We start from the raw sequence: 20828 nt of genomic DNA, 5'->3' as shown, positions 1-20828 counted from the left end.
GTCTATTTTTACTCCATAATTATCTCTGTTTTTATTCTGAGTAAGAAATCTGCTGGCCCTTGGCTGTTTGGCCATTTTGTGGTCTTACTTCTAGTTGACTTGCACTGTGTTCAGTACAGGGCTCTGCACCTTGGGTGTGCTGCTCAACGTGTACCCTGAATAAGATGCTGATTTGAGCCATCCAAACTGGAGTAATGTGGAAACAGTTTTTGTGCTGTCTGCTCCAGCAGCCATTAGTCACGTGCAGCCCCTGAAATACAGTCAATTCAGCTGAGAAGCTGGATTCATTATTCTTTAAAATAAATCCCTCCCCCAACCCCAATACTGGGACTAAAACCCAGACAGGATCTTAATTACTGCAACCTTTTTGCTTCAGCTTCCCAAGTAGGCCCATGCCACCAGGCCTAGAGAGAAACTGGATTTTTCACTTCCTTTTTATCACTTTATACCTATAACCATTTTGTTTCATCATCAATAACTAAGAGAAGCCTGAAATTCCCTGCTATCACCATTTCTGTCAGAAGCAGCTTGATCAGAGGTGGTGCTACCCTGCCACTTGGAGTGGCCCAAGGAGTCTCTGACAGACCAGACCACTCCATAGTCAGGTAAAGCCAAGAGTCTACGCTTAGCAGCAAATAATAGCTTCGACACAGGTAGTATGAGGTAGTATTAGGAAAGGTTATTAAGACACACTTAAGCATGGGTGAGCTTTAGAAAGGGCACTGCACTCCAGTACTGGCATATGGGCTTCTCAGGAGAAAGTACGTAAGCTCTCTGTAACAGCCATACGTGCAGTTTAGGGGCATCTGAAGTTACACCTCGAAGGGTGGCAAAGAAACCTTTTCATGGTTTTTGGTTTTTTTTTTTTCCTCCTTAGTAAGTCCTTAGGAGTACTGAGTAGAACTGCAGCTGGTAAGGAAAAAGCATAGGTCACAAGGGTCATAAAAAATAATTCAGACACTTTTTAAAAATCATAAATCAGGGGCTGGAGAGATGGCTCAGCGGTTAAGAACACTGACTGCTCTTCCGAAGGTCCCGAGTTCAAATCCCAGTATCCACATGGTGGCTCACAACCATCTGTAATGGGATCTGATGCCCTCTTCTGGTGTGTCTGAAAACAGCTACAGTGTACCCATATACATAAAATAAATAAATCTTTTGTAAAAAATTGTAAATCAAGTGTATAGTCTTGTTTGTGAGATTCTCAGAAAATTTCAGGTTTATATGTGGGGAAAAAAAACAGAGCTATACTCAAAGGCCACACCCTCTTAGGCATTATGCAAGGTTCCCACAATATTAGCAGTATCTGTAATACCTCTATACAAAAAGCTTTGTCTCCATGTAGGCCTTTTCTGAACATTTTATCAACTGTGTTGAAATTCTTGCTGGTGAGAAAGAAGCAGACTTTGAGGTGAGAAGGCTCCTCTCTTGTCCCTGTGATTTCCCCTGTCCTCCTGGCCTGCTCAGTTCCATCGCTTTCTGGTTTGTATATGGAGGCAATTAGATGCACACACACGTAGAACTGTTTTATCTCTGGATAACTGAACCCACTGCTGCCAGAGGTCGCTCTATCCCTTCTGTTTTAAAGTTCATCCTGTCTGGTATTAGTGTAGCTATTTTATCTCTTTTTTGTTCCGGAATTATCTGATGAGACTTTTTCTTTTTTTATCTTTTACATTTTTGCTTTTTAGCTGTATCTTTAGTGACTAACCTAAAAATGATGGCTGGGAGCCAGGCCCAGTTGATGCATGCTTTTCATCCCAGCAGTGGGTGGTAGTAGCAGGCCGATCTCTGTGAGTTCAAAGCCAGCCTGTTCTACATAAGCAAGTTTGAGGTCACTCAGGGCTACATAGTGAAACCTATTTCAGACAGACAGATTATAGATTGACTGATAGATAGATAGATAGATAGATAGATGATAGATAGATAGATAGATAGATAGATGAGAAAGTGAATGGATGAATGAATGAATGAATGAATGACTAAATAAGCAAATAGTTGTTGAGCTTAGAATTTTTTCAATATACTCTTTAAGAATCTAAGATGAATTCTTTTCTTTTGAATGAAGCATTTAGTCCTAGTAGAATTTGTTTATTTATATTTTGTGAGTATTGTTTGACACAGGATCTCGGTACATAGCCTAGGCTAGCCTCAAATTCTCAATCCTCCTGCCTTAGCCTCCTGAGTGCTGGGATTATAGGCACATACCACCACACCTGCATCTGCTTCTGTTAATTTTATTTTTATCACTTTGACTCCTCTTGATTGCATTTTTTCCATATTTATTTTTCCACTTTTTAAAATCTTTTTAATTTAATTTCCCATTATTCATATTTTTATTACTTCTGTGGTTACTCTGGATATCTATCTATCTATATCTATCTATCTAGACATTTATATATAGATAGATAGATATACATATACACACACACACACATATATATATATATATAACCTAAAGCTATCCAAGAAGCTCTCACTTCTTTCTGAGGAGAGCATCATAAAGTGTTTTGAGTCTACACCTACCCTCACCCCATTCACTCAGGTGCGGCAGCCATCGTATGCTTAGGTCTAGCCGCTAAAACGTCCACACGACCCCACTGACTTCTTTTGATTACTAGCACTGCCATTGCTCTTGTTTTGAAACAGAGTCTTGCTATGTAGCCCAGCCTGGTCTCAGAGTCACAGCAATCCTCCTGCCCCCGAAGCTAGGACTGGAGAAGAGCCACCACACCTGGCTTCTTTAGACTTTCTGAACGGGCAGACAGATAGGTTCTCTGGCCGTCTCTCTTCAGATGATGGCTTCCTCACTGTTCCTCTCCAGGGGCCTGACTAGCCTGAGCGCCCTTCTCTGCCTTCTGTGTTCTCAGGACCTTTCCATTACTTTCCACAGCCTTGGAATCCCAAATAAATTTTTTTTCAAATATTTTGTTTTTCTGGCCACAAGTAGTTAGCCAATACAAAGTAAACTCAATTGTATTTTCATTGACTTTTTTGTCTAATTTTGGTTTTTTGGTTTTTGGTTTGTTTGTTTGTTTGTTGCTAGTATATTTTTACTTCTGGGGGGCAGTTATGGGGGTTTGTTTTGTTTTGTGTTTTTCAGTATGTTCCTTGGTTTTGTTTTTGTTTTTTGTTTTTTTCCCTGGGTCTTTTTTTCCTTCCATGTTGCTGATTCTTTTCTTTTTTTTTTTATTATGTATTTTCTTCAATTACATTTCCAATGCTATCCCAAAAGTCCCCCGTACCCCCCCCCCCACTTCCCTACCCACCCATTCCCATTCTTTTGGCCCTGGCATTCCCCTGTATTGGGGCATATAAAGTTTGCAAGTCCAATGGGCCTCTATTTCCAGTGATGGCCGACTAGGCCATCTTTCGATACATATGCAGCTAGAGACAAGAGCTCTGGGGTACTGGTTAGTTCATCATGTTGTTCCAACTATAGGGTTGCAGATCCCTTTAGCTCCTTGGTACTTTCTCTAGCTTCTCCATTGGGAGCCCTGTGATCCATCCAATAGCTGACAGTGAGCATCCACTTCTGTGTTTGTTTGGCCCCGGCATTTTGTTTTCTAAGGAGAGTGTAGAGTTTGATGTGTGGAGAAGTGGAGAGGATCTGGGAAGAGTTGACAGTGGGGAAAGTGTGCTTAGAATATATGGTATAAACATTTGGGAGACAGAGGCAGGCAGATCTCTGGGTTTGAGACCAACCACTCTGTAGACATTACAGAGTGAGTTCCAGGACAGCCAGCTAATTTCAGTATCTGAAGCCTTTAGAAATTCCCAGCTCCTTTTTTGTTTGTTTGTTTGTTTGTTTGTGATAGCGATAGTTTGGGGTTTTTTGTTTTGGGGTGTTTTTTGTTGTTGTTTTGTTTTGTTTGCTATTTTGAGACAGGGTCTCACAATGTAACCTTGGCTGGTTTGGAACTCACTATGTAGACCAGGCCAGGCTTGGACTCAAGCATTCTCAAGAGTTGAAGCCTGCCTCTCCCTATCTATTTACTATGTGCACCTCATCTTGAGGAGGTCAGAGGACAGTCACATAGGACTCGGTTCAGTTCTCTCCTTCCACCATGTAGGTCCTGGGGATCAAACTCCAGAGCCATCAGGCTTGGTGGCCAGTGCCTTAACCCATGGAGCCATGGCATCAGCTCTCCAACCCATCTCTTTACTGCTTCTGCTGACTTCTCATTTGTGGAGTCTTGACTATGTCATTTGTGACTCTGTGCACATATGTGTGTGTGTGTGTGTGTGTGTGTGTGTGTGTATGTATGTTTCAAGTTCCTTTTTAGGAACTTTCTGAGTCCTGAGGCTCTTGGAAGATGAGTTCTTCCAAGCAGCTTTCTGCTCACTGCTACTGGGCGGGGCATGGAGGTGCTGCCACTATTGGGCACACCTAATTACTAGCTTAGGAGTTTCAGACCAACCAAGTAGTATGAAATCAGAAGCCCAGACTTCAAGATGATGCAATGAGAAAGAAAAAAAAAAAAGTTAAGAGGATTTTGTTTTTGTTTGACCCTACCCAGCACCAAAGTGCGACAGGAAATTTTCCTTTCGTTTCCCTGGATGGAATAAGTTAATTCCTAACTGACATTTATTATAAGGTGTATTCCCTGGAGGTACAATCTTTACTAAGAGGATTCTACCAAAATCACCAATGTTTACCTCCGGTCTCCAAGCTTCTCTGGAGGCAAAGGCACTCGGTGTCTAATCCCCACTCGCACATAGGTTCTGACCTGTTACTCCTTAAGCTCTAGCCAGTTACAGCTTGAATTCAAGTATTTTTAAGATTTAGTCTTATTATTATTTATGTATATGTGTGTGCCACATGTGTACAGGAGTCTGCTAGGGCCAGAAGCAAGCATCAGATTCCCTGGAATGGAGTCACAGGCGCTTGTGAACTACCTAATATGGACGCTGGCCAAACTTGGGTCCTCCAACAGAACAGCAAGTGATCATAACCGCTAAGCCATTTCTCCAGCCCTGAACACTTTACCTAGCACTTAAAACTTTTTGTGTGGGAAGATGGATGGGAGGATCTAATTCAATATAGTGTAAGACATAACTACAACTTCTCAGCTATCTGAAAAGCTGAATGCCAGCAGAGAATTTAACGAGGAGAAAAGACAACCTTGAAGTTTATATATCAAGATTGAAGATACATTGAACAACAAAAAAGAAAGGACCTTCAACAATTCCCAAGGGACCACCTTGGAGAAGTAGGATGCAGAGTCAACAGTTCTCCACCTTCTCTGGAAGCAGAGCTACCTGGAGCATCTGCTGAAGGGGAGGGCGGAGTCTGGGACTCGGCCTGAAGCAAGCCTGAGGAGCTCTTTCTTGGCCAGTTCTCAGGTGATGCGACCACGCTGGTCTGCACAACACTCTGAGAATTGTTGTACTCAGGATACATAAACTGGAGAGATGGCTCAGTAGCTAAGAGCACTGGCTGCTCTTCCAGAGGTCCTGAGTTCAATTCCCACCACAGGCACAACTGCCTACAGCTCTTGAGGTGTTTTGAGGCCCCTCTTCTGGCTTCCCCAGGGATACATGTAGTGCACAGAAACATATGCAGACAAAATATATACACATAAAACAACACATTATGTTTTTTAAAAGCTACTGATACACATACAGACAAACAGGGACCATGGAAGCCTCCACAGGGCCTTCACAGATTCAAGCCAGACAGGTTCTCAGCACTGAGAGAGGGACGTGGACACAGGCTCCCATCCCTAACCAAGAAGCTGTTTTCAACTGACATCCACTTGCAAAAAAACAAAACAAAACAAAACATATTTCCTCCAAAAAAGTCTTAATAGATATATTAACCACACTTATAGGTAGACCCTATGACCAACAGCAGATGGCCAACACAAAGTGAACTCAATAGTATTTTTGTAGACTCTTTGTCTCACAGGGCCTTGTTTGGGCATTATTTGTTCTACTACCCATTTGCCATAGAATATATATATATATATATATATATATATATATATATATACATCACACACACATATATATATATTCTTAGTTTGTGTCTTATGAGTTTTGAGTGGGTTTTATTTATGTGTGTGTGTGTGTGTGTTTCTTTTCTTTTCTTTTCCTTTCTTTTCTTTTCTTTCCTTTTCGGTTTTTCGAGACAGGGTTTTTCTGTGTAGCCCTGGCTGTCCTGGAACTCACTCTGTAGACCAGGCTGGCCTCGAACTCAGAAATCTGCCTGCCTCTGCCTCCCGAGTGCTGGAATTAAAGGCGTGCGTCACCACTGCCCAGCTTCCTTTTTCTTTTAATTATGATTTGTTTCTTTTGTTTGCCTGTTAATTTTCTAGATAGAGAAAGAAAGAGTGTAGGGTTGGGTGGGTGGGGAAGATCTGGGGGAACTGGAGGAGGGGAAACCATGATCAAAATGTATTGAATTATTTCTCATACACACACACACAGACACACACATTAGAACACAAGCACTGTGTGTATAGTAATACTCAATATACCACATCACTTAATTTAGCAAACACGAATTAAACTTATATTGTTTAATTCAATGTAAACTGATTTGAAAGCTAAATAATAATAATAAAAAAAGACTCAATTTATCAACAGGTAGAGAAAAAGAGTTATATTAGAGTTAAGTAGTTGTTTACATTAGTTCTACGTTATGAACAGTTTGGATAATACAAGAAGCAACAGTATTACTTAGGAGTATCTGACGGCTCAGTGGAGGAGATAACAGTAATACTGAACTATACTTCAAAGGAGCTGGTTTGTTCTGCAATAGCTTACCGAGTGGAAAGCATCCATCCCAGGCTCTGTTCTAAACAGGGGGATCTAAACCCGCTCTTAACACAAAATGTCATCAGTATCATTCCTTAGGAGAACATGTCTTGGTAACGACAGCTAATTAAAAAAAAAAAAATCCCCAAGGAAGAGGGTCTTCAGAAGATTCAGAACTTGGTGACAATGCTGACATTGGTTGTCAAGTCACATATGAACTTACGTGTTCATAAGCTTCAATATAAGACCTCTTTACAAGAAGAACAAATCCCACCGGTGTCTCTGAAAAACATTCCATTGGCCCAGTGATCTCAAAGCCCACTATTCTTACCTGAATGGTTTTCCCATTTTCTCCCCTGTTTTGTGAGATCCACTGAGCTTGTTCTAAAGGAGCTGAGGACGGAGACACCCTGACACCCTGCATGGTCCCTAAAGAGCTGCCGCCATGTCATCTGCTTCCTGTGCACAGCTAAAAGTGGCGACAAACTGTATACTTTTTGCCTTAAAACTGAAAAACAACCCCCACCCCCTGCTCCCCACAAAAGATAAAATCGGTTTTAAAACGTATTTAGCTAAATTTGATTAGTCTTTGTAGCTATCTATATAAAACATGGGAGGATAATACAGGTCAAAGTCAATAGCAAGAGAGACAGAGTGGGACTCTCTTCAGAAGAAGCAAGGTAATGAGTTACTCCTAAAAGTTGCATGGAGATGGCTGAAAATGTAAAATGTGGAAAAAGGAGGAGGAGCCGGCTGGCGGGGAAAGATGGTTCCTAGGTAGAGTTCCATCCCCGAGACCCACACAGTGGAAGGAGAGAGCCGACGACTTTGACTTTTCACCTCCACACATACAAACATGCCTTGTACATGTCCAACCACACACGGACCCACAAAACCAAACGGATGCCATCTTTAAAACGAGGAAGAAGTACACTCCGTGAGACACCTAGGAGTCATGGAAGAGTAAAGTCCAGGCTTAGAACCCCACCTCCACACAGGCCATGGGTTTTGAATCAGAGAGAGCATCACAAATCAGTGTGGATAAAGGATGGACTCAAACACACAGCGGGACAACTGTTCTCGCAGATGGAAGGATAAAATTAACATCATAATTCACACCAAATACAAAACTAACTTACAGATGAATTAATCACAAAAATAGGCGAAGCAAACAAAACTTAAATAAGATCTTTATGACTTCAAAGGAAGCTTTCCTTAAAATGGGCAAATATAACAATGACATTTAAATCTAAGACCTTATAAATAAATGAAGAAAATGATCATCAAAAAGCTATCTGCAGGGCTGGAGAGACGGCTCAGCGGTTAAGAGCACTGACTGCTCTTCCAGAGGTCCTGAGTTCAATTCCCAGCAACCACATGGTGGCTCACAACCATCTGTAATGGGATCTGACGCCCTCTTCAGGTGTGTCTGAAGACAACTACAGTGTACTCATATAAATAAAATAAATAAATCTTAAAAAAAAAAAAAAAGGAAAAAGAAAATATCTGCAGCTAACAAATCTAAAGCAAGTCCTGCCCTCCTCAAAAGGGAAAACTCTACAAATAAAAAGAAAATACGAATATCCCAACTCAAGAGTGCACACGCAAGCAATAACGCATGGAGGAACTCTCCATTAACCAACTAGAAAAACGCCCAGCCTCTCTGCTAATCAGGACAAAACCAGAAATGACGTTGATGAGATCATTTTGCTTTATATTAAGTGTAATGTCAGCAACACAGAGTACGGATGTTTAGGAGCTGTGTTACAGGGCTGTGGGGAGTGGTACACAGCATTTAGTCCTAGTATTCGGAGGCACAGGCAGGCAGATCTCTGTGAATAGGTCAGTCTATTCTACAAGGTGAATTCCAGGCCAGCCTGGGCTATACTGGGAGACCGTCTCAAAAACAAACAAAAAACAACCAGCATTACAGCAAATGTTTGGTGTGCTACAAATACGAGTGTATCTAAGGGCTCAATCTTCTGTCAATTAACCATCTTTCTATAGCAAAATTATATACCTTTGGACAGGTGAGATGGTTTAGCAAGTAAAGGCACCAAGTCTAGCATCCTGAACCCAAGCCCTGGGCCCACATGGTAGAAGGAGAGACCTCACTGCACAAGTTGTCCTCGAGCTCCACACATGTGCTATGGCACAGACGTGCATGCTTGTACGTAAGCAAATAGATGCAAAAGCAATAATATACTTTCACCTTTGCGCCTTAAGTGCTTGAAAAAAAAAAGAATAAATTCATATGTTAGTGCTTTAAAGAATTAAATTTTATTTTCTAAAATGTATTGCACTTAACAATTCTTTTTAAATTTCTACCAAATTGATGCACAAACACAAGTGTATAAAACAGGTAATGAGTAAAATACCTAGCATAAATATCTAGAGCGGTCTCATAAAGTGGAGGCAAATAATAACACTAGCACTTTATTTTTGAGATAGGGTCTTATTCTATGGCTCAGGCCAGCCTAGAACTCAGTATGGACACCAGGCTGGCCTCAAACATACAGTGATCCTCCTGCCTCTGGCTCCCAAGCACTGGCATTACAGGCATGTGCCAACACACAGGATACAGCATACTAACATAATAGAGTCAGTGAGAAATAGATAAAGCTCTAAGAGAGGAACACAGGTCTTCAAGACGATGTAACAAAGTATCACAACTTACAGCCTGAGTAAGTGTTCCCTGAGAACACAGGCTTCCCAAGTGTTCTCTGAGTAGGCAGTAAATGGTTAAGGGCAGAACATTTACAAAGAAAGAGCCCAGCAAAGACCTTGTGGTAAGAGAAACAACTGAAGCTTCAAGGCATTGAAAGGCTTATATAACCTGAGCACAGACAGTGAAAGTGAGCGGAGGGAAACAGGAGCAAAACCACAAAGAGCCCCGAACGCCTTGTTAAGCATCTGATCTTCTCCCAAAACTAACCTGAGGATGGGTGTAAGCAGTAAGGGGCTGGGGAAGAGTAACCAGCATGGAGGATGGAAGAGGGGCAGAAGGCCAAAAGGAGAAGACTAGGAAACTTCCTGCAGTTATTCAGACCACAGAGAGAAAAGGGGGTGGAGACAAGGATGCAGAATGGTAAACTGACCAGGGAGAGGGGTACACCAACAGCAGCGAGTACCGAGGATATCTAAAGCAGCAATGCTCCCACGCCTACCTTTTTGGGCCCTGATTAAAAACAAAAAAAAAACAAAAAACCACTTTTATTTTCTTTAGTGTGCAGGAGGGAAGACAGTGATGAATTAATTATACAGGGGATGCGGCAAGAGGGGCAGACAATAGGGAAGAGAAGGCCTCCTGGATGAAGCACGTGTTCTGCAAGTGTGAGAATGTGAGTTCACATCCCGAGAACCACTGAAAAGCAGGTAGGATGGCTCACATCTGTAATCCTGGGTCGAGAGACTCCACAGAAGCTGGAAAGCCAGTTAGCCTGGCAGAGGCAGGGGCGAACAACCAAAGAAACCCTGGCTCAAACAGCGTGGGTGGCAAATACTAACCCAACGTTGTCCTTTGACTGCCACATATGGGTATGCATGTGCCCCTACCACCCATACACACACACATCCCATACCCGCCAGGTTTCCACTGGTGATGGTATCATTCAATGAGAGAAAAACAGAAAAAGTACCAGGGAAGTGGGCTTTGATCACAGCTTTGGGTTTAAACTAGAGTTCAAATAGTCTTGAATTAGTTATTTTATTTATTTACTCATTTATTTAATTTATTTGGGACGGTGTCTATGTACTCCTGGCTGTCTTGGAACTCACTATATGGACCAGGCTGGGCTCAAATTGTCAGAGGTCCTCCTGCCTCGGCGAGGATCAAAGGTGATCACCCATCCTTGTTCTTGATTTCAAATAGACACTTCCACACATCAATGTGGAATTTAGAGGGCAGTTCTGTAGAGGATGGATGGAAGCTGGAGAACCTCAGGCATACAGACAGTTGTAGCTTTGGCTCAGAAGGGATTAGCTGAGGAGATAAAACATAGTGTGGGATTTGAATGACAGGGAGGAGGAAAGTGACTCTGCAAGAGAGATGAGTCAAAACAGTAGCCCAGCATTACTGAAGCCATGGAAGAATGTCTTCCATTAAGGAGGAGACGGGCAACACTGTCAGACGCTCTGAGACATCACGTGTAACAAGGATTGGGAAATGGGCATGAATTTTAGGGATGCATTTCAGTCTGACTGTGGTGGGCCCAGGAGGTAGCAGGTGGTAAGCAAATGAGAGACAACACACACAGAAAATCACCAGAATTTGCCACTGGGAAAAAAAAAATTGGTTAGAGGAAAAGTGACATCTGTCGGGGCAGAGGGAGGGTTTAAGAGACCAGTGCGTTCCAGAAGGGCTGATGATTCAGGAGAGGGGCTCCTGAAGAGGCAAAAACAGACCCTGAAATGGTTAGAAGGGTCAGCTTGAGATAAAAGGGGAATTACGAGAAAAGGAAGAGAAAGAGATGGAGCTAGTCTGATGACCTCTACCGTCTCTTTGGGACTTTAGAATCTCATGACCTACAATTCTCTTTAGACAGGACATTTGCATATATGCATACATGTATGCAAACTTATTCAAATATTCAGGTGTAAGTGAATCAGCCAAGCACAACGTTAGTCTGTAATGACGCAGTTAATGTCCCCAGGTTTCGAACAGTGCAATCTCTGGGCAGGATCCATCCATCAGCGCTGTTAGCTCTGATGCCTACTGCAATAACAGCAGTGACCTGGCCCCATCTCTCCTCGCCAACCCCAATCCTACCCCGCCGTCCTACAAGCTTAATGAGGAAGTAAAATGTAAATCCCCGAGACTACAACACAGCCTGCTGCATTCGAATCGACTGTCATTTAGAAAAACAAAACGTGACACCCCAAGTCCATCCTCAGAAAGACATTGCTGCTTCACAGCTGATATGTTTCTTCCCAGGAGATGGTCTGAGGTTAGCCGTAAAAGTAATTTGCAGACCTCCCCTCCTCTTTTCATAACATTCATTTAGGAAGAACCAGAAATGGGTTCCCACACCCTCGCCCTGACTGCAGCAGACTACACCCCGCGGTTATCCGGCAGTGCCACCTCAGAAACCCTCGGAGGAGTGTGGAGGGCACACAGCGCTCGTCAGAGGGGGGGCTCCAGTGGCCACTACCCTCAAGATGCTTGAAGGACGAGAGAAACGAGCCCCGGGGGATGACAAGGGAAGCACGGGAGACCCGGGGGACGAAGAGACAACCCTCGGGGAGGACAGAGTTTCTGAGCAGAGCTAATCCCCTGCCGCAGCTACACTGTCTCGCCTCCAGCCTTGCTCTGACCTCCCTTCCTTCAGCGTTCCTGGGTGCTCAGCCTCGCGCCCCTTCCCCGGAGGCCGCGTGGACCTCGCAGCAGTCGCGACCTCGGGCGATCCGCTGCGAGCCCGGGCTGCCCGGCCGCCACTCACCCGGCCCGCCATCTTCGCGGACACGTCCGGCTCCCAGGTTGCAGCTCCGCACTCTGCTGAGCCCGCCTCCGCCGCGCGCGTGCCCGCCGGCAGCCCGCCCTCGCGCAGGCGCGCAGCCGCCGGGAGGCCGCGCCCGCGCCCGGCCGCGTCCCCGACGCCCTGCCCCATCCCGTGCGCGCGCGCAGGCCGAGCACCGCCATTTTGGCTGAAGACAAGCTGGCCGCCTCACTGCTACCCCATTTTCACAAAGCCATGTCAACTGGCCACGTGGCCTTTTAATGGACTTTTAGCTTTCTGCTTCCAGACCTCTTAAAACAGAATGCGCCGAGAAAACCCCGCGTGGTTACTGGCCTTTCCCCCAAAGGGGACTACCCCCACCCCCCTACCCCACCCCCGACCCCCCGCAATGGCTAAAAGCTGGTTCTGAATTCGGATTCTGTTCGAATCCGAGCTTTTCTTTGCAGGCACACTTGTTTTGAGAGTGAATCATAATTATATATGCGCTAGCTTTGTAGTTCGATATTTTCATTTATAAGCACAACTTATATCTTTTTTAAGGTGTTTGTTTGTTCGTTTGTTTTAACGTGCATTGGTATTCCGCCATCCACCTCTGCATGTTCAAAATTCTAGTATTTTGAGTCCTCAGAAAAAAAAAACAAAAAAACAATGCCAGAGAAAAACTAAAATGATTTGGATAAGCCAAAATACCAGAAGATAGTTCTATAAGCAGCACAGCAGTAAAAGTCTCATACAGGAAACAAGACAGGTGTACCCTGTCCTGCCAAGGCTGAAAGTAAGACTTTTAGCATGTAGCAGAGGACTTCAGGATTAAGGAGGAATGTTTGACATAGCTTCCTCATATCCGTTCCTTTACGTCCTCTTCAGCACTTTTTTCTAAAGTACTCTTGGGTCCCCTTACAAATATATAATGTCAATTAAAATGTATGCAATATGTAAAAATAAGATATTATATCTATGAGGATACATGAGCTTTTCAATAAGATTACTCCCTACAAAGGAAAAGTAAAGTTGGAGGAACCTTCTTAGAGGAAAGGATAACAGTCTCTGGGATGGAATGGGTACCTCTTCCTGGGAGCAAACCTGAAGACCATGAAATACTCTAAAAGGGAGATACCAGGGGTAGGGAGTGCAGCCGAATCAGTCCTGAGAAGCACCCAGCAGGCCCAGGGAACAGCAAACAAAAGGGTGTACACACCGACAGGGATAAAAGGGAGCTACAGGGATATTTCCCATGCTAGGGTGGTCAAGATAGGGACCAGTTTTTAGTAACTGGTAAGTCAGTACGTCAGAACCATTCACACTATCAATATCTTCACTGTAATGAGTGTCTCTAAGAGACAAAGGAAGGACTCAGAACTAAGCAAAAATTATATTTCCTCAAGAGCTGCCTCTCTTTCCAAGAATTCTGTACAGGATCTACATTCTTTTTTTTTTTTTTTTTTGGTTTTTTTCGAGACAGGGTTTCTCTGTATAGCCCTGGCTGTCCTGGAACTCACTTTGTAGACCAGGCTGGCCTCGAACTCAGAAATCCGCCTGCCTCTGCCTCCCGAGTGCTGGGATTAAAGGCGTGCGCCACCACGCCCGGCTTGGATCTACGTTCTTATATCATCTTAGTATTGAAATTCTACTCAAGTTTTGCAACCGAAAGATTATTAAATTCATTGATATAACATACCTAACAGTGAAACCAGTAAGACCTAAAAGAAACTGGGAGCTTGCGTTCTTAAGCTGAAGTCTGTTTTCTGTGTTTATTGTTTTCTAATACACATTAAAATAAATTCAACCAAAAAAAAAACAAAAACAAAAACAAAACAAAAGAAACGTGCATTGGTGTTCTGCCTGCACATCTGTGCCAGATCCTCTTGAACTGGAGTTACAGTCAGTTGTGAACTGCCATGTGGGGTGCTGGGAATTGAATTTGGCTATCCTAGAAGAGCAACCAGTGCTCTAAACCACCACGAAACTACCTTTCAGCCCACAAAATTTATGTCTTTGGTAATCTTTTTTCTAGTATTGTTCCATTATTAAAGTATTCTGAGAATAAAGTATGCCCTAGGTTCCATTTGTGTATGAGGAGTTATGTGTGTGTTTGGGCCAGAAGATACCAAGCCGTCTTCCTCAATCACTGGTCCACCGTATTCTCCAAGGACATGATCTCTCACCCAACCTGGAGTAGACTTTGCTGGTTAGCAATTTCCAGGGAATCCTCCTGTCTCCTCCAGTCTCCACCTCTACAGTACTAAGATTACAAATACCTGCTGTCATGGTCACGGATACCAGATATCCTGACTGAGGTCTTCCCCTACTCTGAAAGCACTGTACCCTGCCACTGGGCCTTCTTCCCAAACCCAAGCTCAGTCTTTTAAGCTCCGTGCTGCCTTCCGTCACAGCATGTCTTCACTGGACTCTCAGAAGGCCTACCTTCAGGCTGCAGGAAGAAAGCTTCTACATTAAATGTTTGTCAGTCCCCCTGTTACTGTTTCTTTTCACATTTTACCCGAGACAATAAGGAATATCAGGGGTTTGCCTTAATTTCTTATTGAAGGAAATGAAGACATGACTGCTCCGAGGTTAGGGAGGATGGTTTTACTGTAGCTATCAGCGAGAGCATAGTGAGAGGCATCTGGAAGAGTCCAGACTGAAGACAGCTAACAGAATAGGTTGGGCCGTGAGAGGGGAGAGAGAGAAGGAGAGAATGAGAGAGGAAGAGAAGAGAGAGGGGGGAGAGGGGACCAGGAGAGAGAAAAAACGAGAGGCCAAGAGTAACCATGAGCGCACTCAACCACACTAGCTGAATTATTTAGACATTTGAGGGTGGGGGGATGGAGGGGAAGTCCAGCCCCTGGGTTGGAGTGGTTCAGGGTATTGGGTACAATGAGAGATGCTGGGACTAGCCACAGGTACTGAGTGAGACCTGTCCCAGCTTTTCTTGGGACCCAACACTCATAATTCATTAAGAAAAGGGGGAATTTTTGTCCAGTCTGAGAGAAAACAAGCAAATAACTAGAGTTCAGCATGTTTAGCAATTTAAACTTAAGAACTGATAAAATCAACCCAGGCATAGCCAGTGCGGTCTTTTCATACCAGAAGTCAGGAGACACAGGCAGGCTGACTATGTGAGTTTGAGGCCAGCCTGGTCTACAGAGGAAGTTCCAGGAAAGCCAGGGTTGCACCTCTTGGGAGGCAGGGGAGATACACAAAACCAAGAAAGAACTCATAAAATCAAGGTGTGAGCTCACCGTGAACCAGGAACAGAAGAGAGAATTCATGTGGATTTTATAAACTCCCACTGAAGCTGAGTCCCTGGTGCTGTGTAGGACAACTCGGATGTGATAGCTAAGTCAGGGGCGATTGCAGGGGGTCTGAGGAAGGGGAGGAAAACAGTTGAATTCTGATGTTAAAAAGAAAGAAGGAAAGAGAAGTAACCTATAGGAAGTAAAGAACCAGGAGGCTTTCTTGTCCTGTATCTCATCTAGGTGAGCCTCAGCCCTCCTAATGAAAACTGAGCTGCTTGTAAATCCCCCTGAGATGCATAGACTGATAAACTTAATGATTGCATCCTACTTTTTTTATTGTTTTTTTGTTTTGTTTGTTTGTTTATTGTTTTTGTTTGTTTGTTTGGTTGGTTGGTTTTGGTTTTTCGAGACAGGGTTTCTCTGTATAGCCCTGGCTATCCTGGAACTCACTCTGTAGACCAGGCTGGCCTCGAACTCAGAAATCCGCCTGCCTCTGCCTTCCGAGTGCTGGGATTAAAGGCGTGTGCCACCTTGCCCAGCTTTATTGTTATTTTGAATTTAAACTGCAGAGAGTTTGGGGGGGCTGCTTCTAGAAAGCTGGCAGGAATTTGACATTGGGCTAAGACAGGGAAATAAGCTTAGGCAAGAATTTGACTTTGGGCTAGGACAAGATCTTGACCATCTTGACAAGTCCCTGAACACCATGGGGCTATGTTACCTTGTTTGTTTCTTATCCTAGGAACTGACCTTATTCTTTGCAGGTACTTAGGATGGTAGAAAAGCAGACTGAAAAACAAAAACCTGCTTCACGCTCAGCACTGGCTGGAGCCATGTTATAATCTTGTCTAGTTGTCTCTTTCTTTTCAATCCTCACTTCCTCCCCTTAGACCTGGTTGACTGACTGAACTGGCTTGGTCATTAAACTTATAAATCACAGCGATTTTGCCCAGTTACCAGGTCCAGATAACATTGACTCTCAGCCCAAAGAGCTAACATCAGTTTCAAGGCTAGTGTCCCTATCTCTACCACTGGCCTGTTCATCTTGTTTTGCTCAGCCAAAGGGATGCAAGCAGAAATTTCTTCCAGGTCTTTCAACAAGGACCAGTGTTTATCAACTTGGAAGGCCCAGCTGCCTGTGAATGGTTAAAAACTAAACAGATCCTGCACCCAGCCCTGCAGGATCTACCAGTGATGCCTCAGGCAAATACAGCTTGTACTTTAAGCAAGTGTCGAAGGACTCAGAGACCTTGCTCCAGGTTGCCCATGTGTCTCTACAGCCCATCTGTGCCTTGCTCTGGCTCATGTTCAAGGTCATCTTAGAAACAGAGGGGAGCTAATACTACTGCATTTCCTCTTCAACAGCCCTTGCCATGGTAAGTGATGGTCTGTCTGGCAGCAGCTTGCTCACGTCATGTGGCCTTGGAAGGATGCTCAGACAAGATGCTCTGCCCTCCCCTGGGCTGGCTTGAGCAAAGAACCCAAGTTCAGTTGATCAGATGCTCTCCCAAACAACTGCGGTGACTGTCCTCAAGAGGAAAGAGCCAGGGTTCCTTTACTGTCGGGATGACATTGTGGCAAGGTTTTCCAGCTAGTGTTCAGCTCCCTGGAGGTTGCCTCTGTTCTGCCTTCTGCAAAATGTGGTGTGTGTGTGTGTGTGTGTGTGTGTGTGTGTGTGTGTGTGTGTGCTCTAGAATGGAAATGACTAACCTCGCTTTCTACAGGCTGGAGGCGTTTTTACCAGGCCAGGAGCACCCTAAAATTAAGAATTAAGGATATGATCAGAGAGAAAATGTACTTGCTGTGAGGAAACACTCTGACAAGAAGCAAATTGGGAAGGAGAAGGTTTATTTGACTTACAGATTACAGTCCATCATTCAAAGATGTCAAGGGAGGAACCTGGAGGCAGGCACTGAACCAGAGATCTCAATAGAAGGCTGCTTACAGGCTTGTTCTTCATAGCTTGCTAAGCTTGTTTTCTTCGACAATCTAGGACCACCTGCCTAGGGGATGGCACTGCCCAGAGTGGGATGGACCCTCTTTCGTAAATCATTAATCAAGAATATACCCCAAAGACATGCCCAAAAGGCTACTCTAATAGAGGCAATCCCTCAACTGAGGTTCTCTTTTCCCAGGTGACTCTAGCTTGTCAAGATGGTAAAAAAAAAAAAAAAACTAACTAGCAGAGTAAAGAAGATGATAACAAAAGGCGTAGAAAAGCAGAATCTGGGCTGGAGAGATGGCTCAGCGGGTAAGAGCACTGATTGCTCTTCCGGAGGCCCTGAGTTCAAATCCCAGCAACCACATGGTGGCTTACAAACCATCCGTAACAAAATCTGACGCCCTCTTCGGGAGTGTTTGAAGACAGCTACAGTGTACTTACATATAATAAATAAATAAATCAAAAAGAAAAAAAGAAAAGAAAAGCAAAATCCAGAGTAAAGGATAGTGAGGCACAGGAAGTAGTGTGAGGGTTTGGCCACAGTCAGCTCTAGTGACCCAATGTGAGAGTGTTTTGCCGTGGTACCCACATACTTTCTCAAACACTACTCTAGTCTTTTGGGATGTGATTTACATTTAGATCTGTGGACTCTGAATAAAAAGATCGCTGTCCAGAGTGTTGATGGGCCTCGTCCAATCAGTTGATGGTCCTGGACAGAAGAAAAGGTCACCAATCCCCAACTAATTGTCTGAGCACTTACCTTAATTTAGCGAGGCCATGATTTTATTTATGATAAAATAATCTAAGTCTTTAAAAGATCTACCTTGTTAGGCATGGTGGCCCACACCTTTAATCCATCACCTGGTAAGCAGAGGCAGGAAGATCTCTGTGAGTTCCAGGTCAGTATGGTCTACATAATTAGTGCCAAGCAGAGCAGGGCTATCCAGTGAGACCCTGTGTGAAAAATACAAAAGCAATCCCATCTCCTTTAGACCAAGAGATAATTCAAATTACTGGTGGACTAGATCTGTGACTTTGCCTTGGGTGTCGAGCCTCTCCTGTCAGGCTTGACTTGGGACTTACCAGGCCTCCATAATCATATAAGACAATGGTAACCTTTCCTAGCTGTACACTCATCCTTTCAGCCTGTTTCTCTGAGGACCTCTCCAGAGTATAGCCCTCCAGCTAGTGACATGTCCAGAGAGAACCCTGTGACACGGAGTATATATTCACATGCTTCGTGGCAGGTCACCGAGGTAATGACAACCACGGCCCATGGATAGACATTTGTGTTCTAATTATGACCTCACACATTGTCCAGAGAGCAGTTCAGTTTGTGTTGAGGAAGGCTCTGGTGACATAGATTATGTTGATGGTCATTGTCATTGTGATGACTTCATTTCACAGGGGCAAAGAACCCTCTCCTAAGTCTGAAGGAGGTGGGAGGGTGATACTAAGGACAGGACTTGAGCTGATTCATTGTGACATGCGTGGTTCTGTTTTTCAGGATGCTATAGTTTAATACGTTCTTGCTTTCTTGCTTTCTTGCTTTTTTCTTTTTTTTTTTTTTAAGATTTATTTATTTTATGTATGGAAGTGCACTGTCACTGTCTTCAGACACACCAGAAGAGGGCATCAGATCTCATTACAGATGGTCGTGAGTCACCATGTGGTTGCTGGGAATTGAACTCAGGACCTCTGGAAGAGCAGTCAATGCTCTTAACTGCTGAGCCATCTCTCCAGTCCAGTTTGATACTTTCTACCCTACCAGAAGGGGGACATACTTTTGCTTTGTGGAAACTACAGAGTTAGAGAAATGGTGTTGGGGACAGAGTTAAGGGTCATAGGAGTGTATGGGTTTTGAAAGTCTTCCAGCTGGCTTATATGCAGATGATTCAGGAACTATCCTACTTGGCAAAATTTTCACTGCATTTTAATTTTCAGAGGTAACTGCAGTGGGTACCAGAGCCTGGGATCGGAGAACTCTCGCTGGGGTTGTTGTGCGGCAAAGGCAATATTCAGAGTTCCTTTGCATCCTCCCTCTGCGCCTCCCACCTCTCCCAAGATTATTCCACATTAGTAACCTAATGTACTCACAGGTGCAATTTAAAAGGATACCGCCAGGAAAGCATTGGAAAAAGCAAAGCTGTAATAGCAAAATGGCAGAGACGGTGACACCGTGTAGGCAGACAGCCTTATGCTTTGTCGTTCCTGTCCTAACCCACGGGTCAGCCTACCCCAGGAACAGCTTCACAGCCCCATCACAGCCAAGCTTGGGATGATGCAGTTGCCATCTGTCTGTTTTCTGTCGGTGAAACCTACTTCCTGGAGTGAGTGATGCACTGGGCTAGCAAAGGGAACAGCATGGAGGGAGGCTGTGGACTTTGTACAGCAAAGGAAGAACCACGCTGCAATGCAGCATTCCAGCTGTACGGGGATAGGCTGGGGGGCGGGGAGAGCTGCTCTCAAAGGAATGTCTTCTTTGCTCTTTGACAGATAAAGACGAAACACCTTAGAGCCGCAAACACCAATTCATTCTGGAAAGTCTGAGTGGGCTGGAGATGCCTTAGATTTTCCGAGGAAGGGAAGGACTGTTGCTATGGAAACCAGAGGATCCTTTTTTTTGTGATTGGAACCCCAGTGCACTTGCCAGGGCGACTCACTCTGCACATCCATGTTGTTGGGGCCAGAGAGCTGCCTGCATATCTTTCAAGGGAGTGTTCAAATGCTGCTCTCCTGAGCTTTCCTACATCTGGGTCAGAGTCTCTGGGAAAGGGGGTGAGTCACTTAGAGCCCTAAGACACCTCCCCTTGTTGACTGGGGTAATAGCACTGATTGTAATGGTTCTCAGAAAGACTCCTAGTGCTAAGCAAGCTAAGGAAGGAAGTGTCTATTCTGGCTCACAGTTTAAGGGATCCACTCCATCAGGGTGGAACGGCATGGTGACAGGAGCATGAGAATGGATGTTTGCTGCTCACATTGGAGCTGCAGTCAGTCAGGAAGCAGAGAGATACATGCTGCTGTGCAGGTGTTTGCCTCCCCTTTCCCTTGTTCATTGTTTTAGTTAGTGCTGCTATTGTTCTGATGAAACACCATGATGGAAAGCAACTTGGGGAGGGAAGGGTTTATTTCATTCACAGTTCCATGTAAGCAGGGACCTAGAGGTAGGAGGTGATGCAGTGGCCATGGAGGGATGCTGCTTACAGGCTTGCACATCACAGATTGATCATCATTCTACAAGAAGGTTCAGTATGCCTTCTTATAGAACCCAGGGCCACCAAAATGGGCTGCTCCCTCCACCCCATCAACCAGTAATTAAGAAAATGCCCTACAGGCTTGTCTACAGCCAAATCTTAAGGAGACATCCTGTCAACTGAGGCTCCCTCCTCTCTGATGACTCCAGCTTGTGTCAAGTTGACAGAACACTAGCCA

At 44.3% G+C, this 20828-nt stretch overlaps 1 protein-coding gene across 1 annotated transcript in view; it reads right to left on the bottom strand.

Annotated features, from left to right (window-relative positions):
- The window catches only part of Nsf (N-ethylmaleimide sensitive factor, vesicle fusing ATPase), a 133728-nt gene extending 121444 nt beyond the window's left edge, over positions 1–12284 (bottom strand). Inside the window, exon 1 of the mRNA XM_021176539.2 lies at positions 12201–12284. Within this exon, the coding sequence (XP_021032198.1) occupies positions 12201–12212 (12 nt within the window). The 5' untranslated portion in view covers positions 12213–12284. The remainder of the gene's footprint in view (positions 1–12200) is intronic.
- Positions 12285–20828: the final 8544 nt, after the last annotated feature.

This window comes from Mus caroli, unplaced genomic scaffold (genome assembly GCF_978045245.1).
Source record: "Mus caroli unplaced genomic scaffold, Mus_caroli_1 scaffold_13, whole genome shotgun sequence".
Lineage (NCBI taxonomy): Eukaryota > Metazoa > Chordata > Mammalia > Rodentia > Muridae > Mus > Mus caroli.
This window is presented reverse-complemented; position numbering and strand designations above follow the sequence as displayed.